The sequence below is a fragment of the Coffea arabica genome, chromosome 11c (assembly GCF_036785885.1).
Source record: "Coffea arabica cultivar ET-39 chromosome 11c, Coffea Arabica ET-39 HiFi, whole genome shotgun sequence".
Taxonomy (NCBI): Eukaryota; Viridiplantae; Streptophyta; class Magnoliopsida; order Gentianales; family Rubiaceae; genus Coffea; species Coffea arabica.
This window is the reverse complement of record NC_092330.1, coordinates 2667257-2682169: the sequence shown is the minus strand read 5'-3', so window position 1 is coordinate 2682169 and position 14913 is coordinate 2667257. Positions and strand designations below refer to the sequence as shown.

The 14913-nt window shown below is 37.5% G+C and overlaps 2 protein-coding genes across 5 annotated transcripts; both read left to right on the top strand.

Moving 5' to 3' along the window:
- Nucleotides 1-1346: 1346 nt before the first annotated feature.
- On the top strand, nt 1347-5428 carry LOC113717305 (putative late blight resistance protein homolog R1B-14). 4 transcript variants are annotated; one of them, XR_011823064.1, is made up of 3 exons: nt 1347-3298; nt 4412-4484; nt 4609-5428. XR_011823064.1 is itself a non-coding variant. In XM_072070739.1 (2 exons), the coding sequence occupies exon 1, from the start codon at nt 1354-1356 to the stop codon at nt 3295-3297; it is 1944 nt and encodes a 647-aa protein (XP_071926840.1). In that variant the 5' UTR covers nt 1347-1353; the 3' UTR covers nt 3298; nt 4609-5428. The 4 variants fall into 4 exon arrangements, 2 of the variants coding, with proteins under 2 accessions (XP_071926840.1, XP_071926839.1); XR_011823063.1 differs by having other exon boundaries at nt 1347-4484; XM_072070739.1 differs by lacking the exon at nt 4412-4484.
- A 7983-nt stretch (nt 5429-13411) lies between these two features.
- On the top strand, nt 13412-14632 carry LOC113717100 (uncharacterized). Its single transcript, XM_027241754.1, has one exon. It carries the CDS (start codon nt 13412-13414, stop codon nt 14630-14632), a length of 1221 nt encoding a protein of 406 aa, XP_027097555.1.
- Nucleotides 14633-14913: the final 281 nt, after the last annotated feature.

The window sequence follows — 14913 nt, the reverse complement described above, 5'->3', positions numbered from 1 at the left end:
AGCAAAGAGTGTATGTGTTTGGAATATGATAAGGAGGACAGGGGTGATGCTGAGTCTGACAGTTTGAGGCTCAGCAGTATCTCTTTGAGGATTCAAGAGCTGGTTAGTGGAATAACGCATGAACCTAACTTTGATCGTGTTAGACGTATATCGCCTGATGACTTCAAATGCCAGCTCGACAGATTCGAGGGCAATATTCGGTTGATTTTTGATTCAGATATCAAGGAATTAAACATCGTTAGTTTATTGCATTACTACTTGCTGGGAGATTCACAACTGGTTATGGATATCATCGATTCCATTTTAGAGAATCTGAGGCGTCTTTGCACCAGAAATTACAGGGATGATGCAGCTCTGCAAAGTGTAATGGGAACCCTTCAAGAGAAGCTAATGTTCTTGAAGAGTTTCATTTGCTTTGCAACACTACAAGGTGTTAAGGGTCAGCAATTAGTAGATCTGTTAGTTCACATTGAAGTTGTGGCCATTAATGCTGCAAGCCTGATCTCTACATCTTGGTTTCAGAGAAATGATGAACGGGTGTGCAATGAGATGGAATCTGAAATTTCTCAACTGATACAAAAGAAGATTGATCCCGTTGATCTCCAAGTCCGAGAAACTTATATCCACGTCTTGACAGCTTCCAAGTTGTCACCATCATCACACACTTTAGCCCTGGAGAAGAATAAGCACCTAGTGGCCGAATTTATTGATCATCTTTTACATATTATTATGGAGCTAACAGAATCTTACACCAGTTTCTTGCTTCCGGTGAAGGATCAATTACTAAAACTCTATGAGGGAGCAAGATTCCTGAGTGTCCTTCTCAGCCAGCAGCACGAGAAGTTCGATGAGCTAAATGATGAAATGAAGGATCTTATTGGATTTGTGGTCTGTGATGCTGGAATTGTGATTTTCTCCCTTTATAAGAGTGAAATGACAGAAAGCTTGCCCAAGGAAATAGATCTTGTGGCTTCTCATTCGCTCGAACTGCTCAAGCTCATTATTCCAGAAATTGAACAGATTTGTCCACTACAACCACCATCATCATCAATTAGTTTCCCTAGGACTAATGAGCTGGGCTCTATTGAAGAAACTCTCAAGGAACTGGAAAATTCTACAGCTAATTCAATTGCTTTCCCAAATAATCAAATCCACACAGTTCGTGAAGATCTTGATTTCTTAAGACCTTTCCTAGGCAAGATTGCAGAGCAGTGAAAGCGGAATGAAAAACTCCAAGCTCTGTGGAGTCGTATTATTGAGCTGGCATACAGGGCAGAGATAATCATTGACTCTACACTACCTGGTGGAAAACATCAACATTGTTTGGATGTTATTGCTGGAGATGTCAAGCTTATGAAGATTGAGGCCAAAAAGATTTATGATAGCATACGATTTGACTATGAAACCCAGAGTATTGTTAAGACTACCATTCCCATGCCATCACAAGTTACTGCTCCAATATCTAATGAAGCTGTGGTGGGTCTCAATGACGAGGGGGAAATTATAATTGATGGACTTGTAAGGGGACCAAGCCGGTTGGATATTGTTGCCATTGTGGGTATGCCTGGTCTTGGTAAGACAACATTAGCCAATAAAGTTTATGGTGATCCTTTGGTAAAGTCCCACTTTCACATTCGTTCTTGGTGTTGTTTTTCTCGAGCATATACCAAGCATAGTTTGTTAGTTCAAATGTTGTGTAATATTGATCATGGGAACTCAGCTGGATATATTCGGAAAGATGAAGATTATATGGCTGACAGGCTACGCAAATTGTTGAAGGGAAATAGGTATCTCATAGTTTTGGATGATGTTTGGGACATTCTGGGGTGGGATTTATTGAAACTCTCACTGCCAGATGATTGCAATGGAAGCAGGATTCTCTTAACCAGCAGATTTCAGGAATTGCCATTGCAAATTAAACTTGATAGCGAGCCTCACCATCTTCGCCCGCTTACAGATAATGAGAGCTGCGAATTGCTGCAGAAAAAGCTATTTTCCAAAGAAGATTGTCCTCCAATATTAAGTAATGTTTTACTGGACGCAGCAAAATACTGTAAAGGCCTGCCTCTCACAGTTGTCCTTGTTGCCGGAATTCTTGCTACTACCGAGCAAGATTGCTGGGAAGAAGTTGTAATACATTTAACTTCTAGCATTTTTGTTGACAATGAATATTGCATGAAGACTATTGAGCTAAGTTTCAATAATTTACCGGATTATTTGAAGCCATGCCTTCTTTACTTCGGTGCATTTCAAGAAGACCAAGAAATTCCTATCCGAAGGTTGTTATGGATTTGGATCTCGGAAGGATTCGTGCAAAAGACTGAAGGAAAGAGTTTAGAGGATGTGGCAGATGAATATTTGAGGTACTTGAGGTACTTGAGGTACTTGAGAATTGGACGTTTTGTTGGGGATATCCCATCTGCAATAGCCAACCTCTCAAGGTTAGAAACTTTTGTAGTAGAAGCACGCCGTGGAAATTATCTGTTGCCAAACACTATCTGGAGCATTGAAACATTGAGGTATCTTGTCACATCATTGTCCGACTGTGGTTTCATATTTCCCATGGACAATCTTGAAGGCTCCCCTGATTTAAAACATTTAGACACTTTAAGCCTTGCAATCCATCGCTCTTCTCAAAATGCACAAAAGATACTATCAAAGTTACAGAGCACCCGCAGGCTAACAATAACATATGGAATCCAAAGGATGACATACGAAAGTTACCAAGCACTCAGATCTGGTGGAAATCGCAAGGAGATTCTCGTGCTGAACTACATGAGTCGACTAGAATCACTTAAGATAAGCAGGATTAGCGGAGATGAGTTTGAATTCTCATTGAATTTGAATTTGAAAAAGTTGACTCTCTCGTATAATTATTGGCCGTGGGGAAAAATTTCAGCAATTGGAAAAAATCTGCCCAACCTTGTAGTGCTCAAATTATGCCATCGTTCCGTTCGGGAGGAAGAATGGGAGATGGAAGAAGGGGAATTCTGTAACCTCCGATTTTTGAAACTGTCAGGGTTGTACATTCGTAGGTGGACTGCCTCTTCTGATAATTTTTCCTGTCTTGAGAAATTGGTTTTGGAGTTTTGTGAGGAGCTGGAAGAGGTCCCTCCTTGTTTAGGGGAAAGCCTCACTCTTAAAACGATTGAGGTGAAATGGTGTAGTGAGTCTGCTGTAAATTCTGTGGAGCGAATTCTGGAAGAACAGAGAGAATGGGGAAACAAGGACTTAAAGAGCGTTATTATTAGATCTACTCAGAAAAGGAGTCAAAGAAGAGAAGAATTCCACTCATGAGGTTAGATCCACTCCCATAGGACTAATTGTATATGTTGGATCAGTTGAATGATATAATCATTCATATTTCACAAACCAACTTCTGGAGGTTTTCAATTCTTTGGTTTGAATGGTCATGTGTTTATGAAATCAAAACTATCTAATTTCTAAAATCCTCTTCAATCTGGCTACAGATTGGTATGATCCTCAAAACCAGCTGACCACAAGTAATGCAGAGTAGGTTTCTTTTCTTGAAGTAAATAGCTGAATGACCCGAGACTTTCTTTATTCCTTTTTTTTTAGGGTAAATTCCACTTTACCCCCTTGTGGTTTAGCGTTTTTTCACATAACCCCCTAGTGGTTTCAAAAGCTATACATAACCCCCTTATGGTTTGGATTAAAGTGTCAAAGTAACGGAAATTATTATTCGTAACGGTGTCATCTAAAATGTCAAAATTACCCTTATGTAAAGTTAAAAATTATTTATTAACCAAGGGGGGTTATGTGTATATTTTGAAAATCATAAGGGGGTAATATGGTAAAATACTAAACCATAAGGGGGTTATATGGTAAAATATAAAAAGTATACGGGGTTAATGTGTCATGTATTTATAAGGGTGATTTTGACATTTTTAGAAGTTCCGTTACGAGTGACTATTTCCGTCACTTTGACACTTTAATCCAAATCATGAGGGGGTTATGTATAGCTTTTGAAACCATAGGGGGGTTATGTAAAAAAGGGTAAACCACAAGGGGGTAAAATGTAATTTGCCCTTTTTTTTTAATGCAAAGAATGCTGTTTGCTTTTGCAACCTTGTTGGGTAGAATATGTGTATATAGTTAATGACAGCTTGGCAAACATGAGAATCTGGTTCTAACAGGTACTATTTTCTGTGTACTTAATCTTTAATAATAATTTGCTTGAAGATATTTTTCATGGATTGTTGTTTTCCCATCTCACTGATTAACCGAAAAGATGCTGAAAGTTCCTGGGGTTGGAGGAATTTCAAGCTAGATGAAAGGATGTTGTACCAGAAAATTTTAAGTATATAGACTGTTACTATGTTCTTCATCCGACTTAGCATGCATTCTGACGTCCCATTTGCAATTAGTTGATAAGCTGCATCTTCAACAGGTGGCTCAAATCTATCAATATGATTCTAATTTAGAATCAGTTTCTTTGGCTTGGGCACATCTGTTGAAATCATGTAAGCAGCATTTTGATTTAATCACTGCACTTTAATTTAAGCACCTCTGTTGTGATTTATCCTAGGAGCGATTCTGTTGCATTTTTGAAAGAATAAGCAGTATCAACACTTCAAATTTTTCCAGGTCCAATATTTGTTGGTTGCTGATCAAAGTGGGAAGAGAAGATCTTTCAAGAAGGGAAAAAAATACAATGAAATAGATGGACGAGAAAAATATCCCAACTTCTGGCTCGTAGATCAACTGGCAGCTAGAGCAAAATGGAAATGAGCAAAAAGCAGGAATACTACCAACTGGATGAATATCTTGATGAAGTATCCATTAATATATACTTGTTGGAATGGGACGGGTGAGCTCAGGAAAGTGGTCTCTACCTCTCAGCAAATGGCTATGACAAATGATGCCTGAAAGTGAAACTAACGTTTAATGATGCCATGATGCCTCTACCATGATTCTGCTTTGGTGCGTTGATAAGTTTGTTGTACAAGTCGTTTTCTAACACTTCAGAAGGCGAACTACATCATTGATTATAAGTTGCCGGTACTAGTTGTGCATTATCCACGTAACTTCTGCTCTTCTAGGACTGGCTATGAAAGATGTTTGTGCAGCATCTACTTGTTCACTCTCTCTCATCTTTTGCCGGTTTTTTTTGTTTGTTTGTGGGGGGGGGTGGGTCGGTAATGGGCAGTGGAAAGGAAAGTTATCTGGAAGATAGCCTGATAGTCATTGTCTATATAAGAAGTTGATGCTCAATGCTGTCAAAATTTCTGTCTTGTGCCATTTGATATAGATCTGAAATGGTCAAGGGCTGTAAATATAGTTTGATGCTAAACTGGCACAGCCAAGGTGGTTTGTTCGTGTCTAATTCTTATGCTTTGTTGCGAAAATTGTAATGAAAGCCATCTGAAAATTGTACGAATCATTTTGGAAATTATTCCTTTGGCTAGAGCTTCATTATTATTAATTTAATTTTACTTAATTTTTGTATGTGTTTAAATTAATCAGTTGGTTTAATCTCCAAAATCTCCCCTTTCTATTCATTGCTTTGGAAGAAATAAATCATCCCAATCTCTGTCAATACGATCCTATTCATCACTGTGCTCTAATTTTATTTATTATGAAATAGGTATTTTGTTTGATTGGCTCAAAAATGTCAATTATATTGCACTCTATCTTCTTGCAAACGTGACATGTGAATGTACAAAACAATGGGACGCTAATTACATGCTAGCTAGCAACAACCAACAACTGTTATACTTCTCTAGCAATAAAAAACTGACTACATACATATAGGAGTTGGTTACTTGACTATTAAAACCGTTAAATATATAGAAGTTGACATTTGACAAAATAAAAAAACTATTAAAACCGTTAATATTCAAAAAAAAAAAAAATTCTGAGCCAAAGGACAAATTAGTGGGCCAAAAATTTGACCACCTCTTCATTTAATTACACACACAAATGTCATGTTTAATTACATTATACACGCACAAATGTCATGTGCTATTCTTGTGTTATACACACAAAAATATTATACGGAAAAACTGTTAACAATTTCCCAAATGTCATGTTTATATACAGACTGTCTGTTATGCAAAATTAGGCTGTGTACAAGTGATTTATGCATTTGCTTTCCTTCATCCTTTGCTTTTCTGTATCCCACTAATTGAACATGCAATTTTGCTTCCTTTAATTTCTCCAAGTTAGTTTTAGCCTCTTTCCTTGTCTTTTTTCAGTTTGTTTGTTATCTAAAAATGAGTTGGTGACAATGAATGTGATGTTCTTTGCAAAAAAAACAAGAGTTTACAACATCTAAGTTATGTATTTTAGGTATGGACTTACTTTGGACTTGAACTAGTTTTAATTAGATCTGATTGTCATCAGACATACACTGATGTATTGGGCTATAGTGATTCATCTGGATGAAAGATATAAAGGAGCATCAATATTTATCGTTATTTGTATTGTTTTTTTAGACCTGTTATATATATTGATTTCAGATTTATACGTATCTGTGTCATATTTGTTTGATGTATTTTCTGCCATTAGTGCAGAAAGTATGAACATACTCAACATGAATTTAATCCCTGTGCAAGATGGCAAATGGATAAAGTGAAATGGCTTGCAGCTTGAACTTGTAACTGATAGAGGGTTCTGGATTAGGATGATTGCACTCACAACAAACGGACATCTTCAATTGTAATTAAATTTGAATAAGAAATTGGAGAAATGAGCTTTTAGTTAAGAACAGAGAATGGCAACCAGAAGAGGTAAATGTAGTGCTACACAAGTTCGAAATTGGTGCATGAAGACATGCAAGAAGGCATTTTCATGCCAGTGACCAATAGACTCACATCTAACGAAACTAGCTGCACCATTTGCAGTAGCTACGTCTCTAAAGTATCCGGCTCCAAGATCATAGAGCACAAGCGTTTCTGTTCCATCAATCTGCAAAAGCAGTTACCTGCTTTGGTTTGAGCATATATATGATCGGTCTTCAACACCAAATGTCGGGAATTTCAAATGAGATTTTAACTTAGTCCAAGTTCTGTCCACTTCATATTAATTCATCCATGATCCATAAATTGACATGATATCTTTCACTTGAAATATAACAATAAAGTAAAGAAAGGCAACAATTTAAGATGCTCAATTTTGCTGAAAATTACCTTCCCCATAAGTGGGCCAAGTTCTCGAATTCTTCACTGGAAATATCAAAGGCAATGATACAGTTGAAAGTTGAAACCATCATCTACCTCTGCAAGCCAATGTGATGCACCATTAGCAAGAGCACAAGCTGTTGGAAAATGGTAAAACTTGTGCAGCTTAAATTGAAAACCAGAAATTGTCTTCCATGAATGCAGCTTGAATACTTTTGCATTTTCTTAAAGCTATACCAAATTAAACGTTTTCACTAGCTATAGTTGAAGTTTCAAGCTTCAAGGATGGATATATTGTACAATGTAGGATTAATATCAGTATTCATTCCCTTGAGTCTCATGTCACATTGTCTCGTTTGGATGGATCATAGGACTAGGATCAGTGTTCATTCCCTTAAGTATCAGGATCATATATTTTTTGGTTGTTTATCAATTATAAGTGTAAATAATTACTTGTCTTCCATTTTGTGCATTATTAAATTTCTGAGAGGTTTGATGGGCTTCCATGCTTTTCTCTTGGGAAACATGGAGAAGCTGCTGAATCGTAAACCTGAGTCAGTGGCACCAATGACGCATTACATCAATCAGATTTTTTTAGAACTAAGAACTTTTAAGATCTTTGCTTGTGGCTGAGCATTCAAAATTGAAGGACGATGGTGAAGCTGTTATAGATATCGCATATAAGGTGGAATATACAATCGACTGCATTGAGGTTGGGAGAGCTTCTAATTGGCGATATTTCTTATGTTTTTATTACCTCCTAGAAGAAGATATTAGACTTGTTAAGATCCAGGCCACCAAAATTGGTGAGGAGTAGACCAGTTCAGACTGCTGCCAACGCTTCAAGCCGTAATCTGCCAAATACGAGCAGGCTATAAGTTGATCAAGGATTGTTTATAATTAAATGACTTACTTGAGGATCTTCGCGACTTGATATTGTTTCCATTGTTGGCATGACAGGGATGGGAAAGACAACTCTCGCTAAGAATTTATACAATCATCCTAGAGTTGCAAATCACTTTCATGCTCATGGTTGCTGCCCAGTCTTCCAAGAATATAAAAAGAGGGAATTGTTGCTTAAAATTTTGAGCAACATTAGAGTGCCTAGTGATAATATTTGTCAAATGGATGATGAGGATTTAGCATTACAGCTATATCAGCAGTTGAAGCGTGGTGCATATCTCATAGTTATGGACATGGTTCACCATAGGGGGTCGCAGTCGCGTCGCGGTCTCGATTGTTCCACATCCATCGCGGCATATCGGTTGAATATCGGGTAATATGCATATTATAAAACATGAAAGTTTCCAAAAATTTTGAAAAAATTACTAAAATGAAAAAATATCAAAAAAGGCACAATTTGAAAAAATATCCGAGTTGACTCGGATATATCGGCCGATATCATGCATCACAGATTCGAATTGGTCAATATCGGCCGACTCAGAGTGAGTCGTCACGGATATGATAATATCCGTGATTTGGGAATCGGTATTGAACTGGTCCCCTCCATTCCAGTTACAACTCGACCGATACGTATCGGTATCAGCCGATATGGCGAACCAAACTTATGGATGATGTCTGGAATATTGCTGTGTTGATGGACTTGGAAGGTTCACTACCAGACGATTGACATGGAAGTAGAATTTTGATTATGAGTCGTCTCCATGACTTGGCTGCAATAGCTGAATTTGATACTGTCCCTCATTCTCTTATACTGTCTCATGAGAAAGTTGGAAACTGTGGCAGATGAGAACATTTCCTGATAGGAATTGTCCTGATGAACTGTTGGGATTTGGAAAGAAAATTGCTGAAAATTGTAAAGGACTACCACTTGCAATTATTGCAATACCTGGTTTCCTCAAAAAAACAGAAAAGCAAGAGAACAAGTGGAAGGAAGTTGCAGACAATTTAAGCTCGCTGGTTGTTGAAAATCCAGTGTTTTGGTGCAAGGAGATATTGCAGTTGAGCTACCATCACCTGCCAGCACACTTAGGAACATGCTTTCTCTATCTGGGTGCATTTCGGGAAGACAGATATTCTGATTAGCAAGTTGACATGGTTATGGGTTGCTGAGTGTTTTGTACAAATGACTGAGTTGAAGTGCTCAGACGATGCTGCAGAGGATTCTTGATGGATCTAGTTGATTGCATCCTAGTATGATTCAAAAAGGAGATCTAATGGAAGGGGCAATACATGCCATGTTCATGATTTGCTTCGTCATTTGTGCCTTTCAAAAGCAAAGGAAGTCCAATGGAATGCCAGTAATGATCACCTTCCCAACCTTCACTATCTGGTACTTAGAGGTTGTAGGGACCTTGAGGAAGTCCCATTACTTTTTAAGAAATATTGAGACAATTGAAGTACACTGGTGTGGACAATCTACTGAAGACTCGGTCAAGAATATTGAGGATGAGGGAATTGAGGGGCTCAAGATATTCATCTATCATTTAAATCCACATGTTTGAGATGATCATTTCAATGTGAAGTTTGGATCTACCTTTGCATTATTATGCACTTGACATTTAAGTCTTCTCCATGCTGCAACAATTATTTTAATCATATTGCTGTAATATCAATGTATTCGAGGATAAATGGCCAGTTGAACAAGTTTAGCACTTGGACCTTACAAGATGGTGAATTTTGAAATGCTTTTAGAACTTGGATTCACATTTTCTCTTATTATGTTTTGGAGCATACATCCTATGTTTTAGTTATTTTTCTTGAATTGGCATTTGTGCTCCTACGCTGCTTCACTGTTTTGCTCAGCCAATTATGTTCTTCACTCAAATAGCTCAATGCCATGTCCAAAGCGGTGCTCTTTTCCAAGTTCCCTTAAAATTTGCTATGGGCCAAAATCTGAAATGCTTTCAGAGTTGGTAAGGTGGAAGACTGGTAGACAGGCTACCTAGGCGCATTTGGTCTTGGTCATTATTGGCAATTAATCACTGTATTAAAATTTATACATGCGATGTGCATGTCTCAATTGATGACTCAAAGACATGAGCAATGGCTGGATTTTATCATGATGCATGTTACCACACTCATGGGCACATTAGCATGGATATGTTTGTTCTGTGTATGGAGTTTACAAATTTATTGAGTTCAGTGTGACATTTTCTTTATTCAGTTTTGTCGACTAGCAAATTTGTAGACTGTTTACAGTTTTCTAGCCTTTTTTTGTGGTATTCATATGAATGAAATGGTGACCAAGTTTCTCTGCTTGAGTTTGCGTCGAATGAGTCTCCCTAACAGATTTTCATTCTTATTTTGGTTCATTGATATGCTTTTTTTTTTTTTGTTTACATCATCAGAGTACATGTCTCTTTACTACTACATTTTTCATTTAATTGTCCACTTCACCTAATATCTCTTGCTTAAATGGTGTTCTATGCATCTGTGTCTGGCTAGAGGACTTCTATGGAGCATTGCAGTGTGCTTTCTCTCATTTGCTAAAGAAGGTAGAAGAATACTACCCTAAAGAGCATGTTTTGACAGGGCAATACAAGTTTGTTCGCAATGCCCTTTTCACAGATCCAGACGATCAAAATGGCCGGTTTTTATCATCTTTGGCTTCTGGATCAGACAGTTGAACTTGTTCATTTACTAGTTCTTTTGTGGCCACCCATTGTGGCCACCCATTTGTGACTAGTTCTTTTGTGCTTTGTCACCAAGTTTATCATAAAAAATCTTGAAGACTTCCATTTATTCTTTATTTTACTGAAGTGGTTGGAGGTATTGATAATACATCTATAAGTGTAGAATGAGAATGCAATGCTGATAGCAATCTTATCTGGAGACCCATTTCAGCAAACAAATCAAGGTGGGCCGATACATATGTTTAACATACCTAAGTTTTCCCTCCGATCAAATGCATCCTTCCAAACATTTTGATGCAATGGTTAGCATTTCCAAGTCTGAAGGAGACATTTCTTCAGCTGGCCTTTGCTCTAGTTATCCTTCTCCTATTGCATTCCCAGTTTGTGAGCCACCAAGTAACACAGAACTTGCGGAAGGGCCAGACATAGAGAGGATTTATTGGTTCAAGATAAATTTCTCTGTGCATGGATTGCACTTTAAGGATTTGGGCTTGATCAACTCATTTAATCAGCTAAGAATCACTAAGGAGAACAAACCAAAAACAAGTGAAATTAATGCCAAGATTATAGCCGATGAGATTGCTTATTGTCATGAACTGTTGTCAGAAACGGCCTGGTATGCTTGATATGCTTATGAATTACTAACTTTAAGTTATTTTTCAGATATTTGCTCACAAAAAGTTTAAGTTGTTTTTACATAAGCTATTTCTAGCAATGAAGTGGCTTGATTTTGAAAAAGTGAGATGATTACTAGTTCTCTGAAATAGTCAGGTTTCATTTATTTATCAGTTTTGGAGTTGCATACTGTGAGATGGCATACAATTTCTGTTTCTACAACATAACATAGCATGAATCTCCATTCTGAATCAATTTAGTGCGGGATACATGAGAATATCTCTGATCTATTGTTTTCAGTGACGCATATTTATTGAGCACAATATTTCTTGAATTTATGTTCTACCTTACTTTTACAGCACTAAGAAAATTTCCGCCTTTGTTTTCAATGACGGAATTACCATATATCGTGTCAGATAATTCTAGGTTACAGCCAAAAGATTTACATCTAAAGCTTTCGCTACCTTTTCTTAGTTCTTCCGCTTCGTCCACCACCGCTCGCATGGATGGAACAGTAGGGATTCATTCAGAAGAAAAGATTCTCTCTGAATTGTTGATTAATCGTCAGAGATTTCTTTGAGATTATTTGTAAAAGAACTGATTGAGTCCGGTATGTAGTCAAGGCAGGAACGCCAGAAGAATCATCTCTAAAAAAATGAGAAGCTATTGTTTACTAGACATAGTAAACAATAAAAAAGAGCGCAACGGATCTTCTGTCCCATACTCTGTGTCATTCTCTGTCCCACTTTTTATTATATTGCTATTTCTCTTTCATAAACATCATGTTTTAATTCCTTTTTGCTTCCTTAAGATCCAATAACTATTAATTAAGTAAAAAATAAATACAACAGCTTCAAAAAAGTAATATATAATACAAAATTTAAAAATATAGCAGAAAATTCATAAAAAATTTAAATTTTTATGCATTTTGATTTTTTGAGTTTGTTAAATTTTGTGTATTACTCAATTAATAGTTATTGGATCTTAAGGAAGCAAAAAGGAATTAAAACATGATGTTTATGAAAAAGAAATAGTAATATAATAAAAAGTGGGACAGAGAGTGGCACAGGATGTGGGACAGAAGATCCGTTGCAAAGGACGTGGCACAGGATGTGGGATAGAAGAGTGTCTATTTTTATAGCATAGGAGGATGATGTGGTTCGACCACAAAGCAGCAGAAGGACAACCAGTAATTTTCCCAATTATACAAATTTAGTTGCTATTCATTTACGTGTTGCAATGATCTCATAAGCTGTTGATATAACCAAGTTGTACAGCTCTGTCTTCATATCCTTTAAAGGTTAATCCTTCCTTGCAACATATTTCAGTTACACCTCTTCTGCTACATGTCAGCTATGAAGCTTCTTTTTTCCTTAAATCTCGACTCCTGCGAACCACAAACAACACAATGTACCAAAACAAGAAAACCATGCAACGAATTCCCACGGCCTGCACACGCACATAATATTCTTGCATGCCATCAATATTAAAGCCTAACTCTTCTTTATTCCATTTCACCTGCTTCAGATTTTCGTACACTTCCCATCCTCATTCCTACGAGTCTTAACCCCTCTCCTCATTTGCTTTGCTCATTTCTCTTGCTTTTTCTTCTGTCTTTCTTTCCATGGTTGATGTTGGCTGTTTTTCAGATGATGATCAGTTACAAAATATCATCTAAGAAGGATGAAATATTTCCTTTGAATGAAGTGACCCTCTTTTTTGAGTTAGAGGTAAATAGAGAGAGAGAACCCACGAAAGAGTCATGGAGGTTGCAACGAATTTTACAGTTGATACTTCTTTGGTGTAAAATAAGAAGCACTCGTGTGGCCCTTGTGGGTGGAAACCACACTGCTGCCAGATTTTGCTCCCGCTAAAGTCCTGTTTTCTTGTCCCCTTCGGCTTTGATCTTCTCTCTTACAAACAAGCATCGATTTCTTGAAGTTTCCCAATCTTGGGTTTTCCCCTGAATAAAAATTTGCCCCAGGGAAGATTTAGGCTTTTTTTTTTTTGGTGAAAAGTTGCAGAAGTCAAAAAGAGCTTCCATTTCCCCTTTTAAAAATGGATACGGCTCAGGGGAATGGAGCCAACAATGGAATGAAGGTGAAGGTATCGAATAATGTTGGTACCCTTTTGATCGTCAAGGCATCAGATTCGAGGGTTTTGCAGATCATGTCAAAATCATTGCTTTTGGCGATTGTTTTGCTGACGTTACCCTACATTGGTTCTATTGTAGTAGGTCCTTCAAATGCTATTTATGGTTCCGATATGGACTTCAATCTTGCTAGTTTCAAGAGTTTGGCCATCCTTTTTCATGATTTGGTTGATGAAGGCCTTTTGAGGAGGGGCCACAAAGGCCTAATTCTGGGCTATGGCATTGATGGTCTGGCGAAAGATTTGGAGTTCTTAAAAGACAATGACAACAATTTGGTAATTCAATCAAGTAGCAACTTGGAGGACAAAAATTTAATTCAAGATGAGACATTTGATTTTGTCGTAAGCTTTAGATTCAACAAAATCAAGGCTGTCGATTGCGTTCTCAAGAAAGGAGGCATTGTGATCACACAATTGTGCAGCAATCCTTCAACTATGCTGAAAAAACAACCAAATTATCGAGTTGTGTATTTACGCTCATTTGAGAAAACAATCGTGGCAATGAGGAAAGTAGGATTAAGCAATGTGTTAGCTAATTCCACAAGAAAGCCAACAGGTTGTGGCATTATACAAGAGGAAAGGAAAGCTGCGCTGAATGGCATAGAAGATGCTTTGCTTGAGCCACCAAGACGGACTCTGCTGAAATCCAACAATGGAATGAGGAAGATCAGATTCCTTCCAGATTTGTTAGAAGATTCTCTTGCAACATATGAACGTAGAATTTTCATTTCTGACGAGAAAAATGGTGTTCAGGAATGGTTTAAGAAGAACTATCCGACCAGGAAGCAACATTTTGAGATGTATACATTGGAGGTAAGATCTTTCCGTTCAGATAAATCCTCTAGAAGAAGCATGATAGCTTCTCAGGTGACTGGACTACCAGATTGGTTGCGGAATAATGTGAAGGAAGAAGACTTTGTTGTGATGAAGGCGGAAGCACAACTAGTCGAGGAGCTGATGAAGGAGAAGACAATGTGCTTGGTGGATGAGTTGTTTCTTGAGTGCAAGAACCAGTGGCAAGATGATGAAGCTGAACAAAGAAAAAGCAAGATGACTTATTGGCAATGTTTAGCACTATATGGAAGCTTGAGAGATCAAGGGGTAGCAGTGCACCAGTGGTGGAGTTGATTTGCCTTGATTGATATTAGGACTTGGGGGTCCAGATTTGTTGAGCATCTTAAATTTTCAAATAATATTCCATGTCCATTATGTAATCCAATTTTGAATTAGCGCTTTTTTTCTTGCAGTTCAATCCTGTATAAATATGTCAATAGGAAGAATGAGAGCACTTGCAGAGAATATCATGCATCACCTAGACTACTACCCTTGCCCTTCATATTTGGATGTCCTTTTTCCTAGGTTTTGCTTTAAGTAATTAATCTAGCTGTTTGATCCGAAAGTTGCCGGTC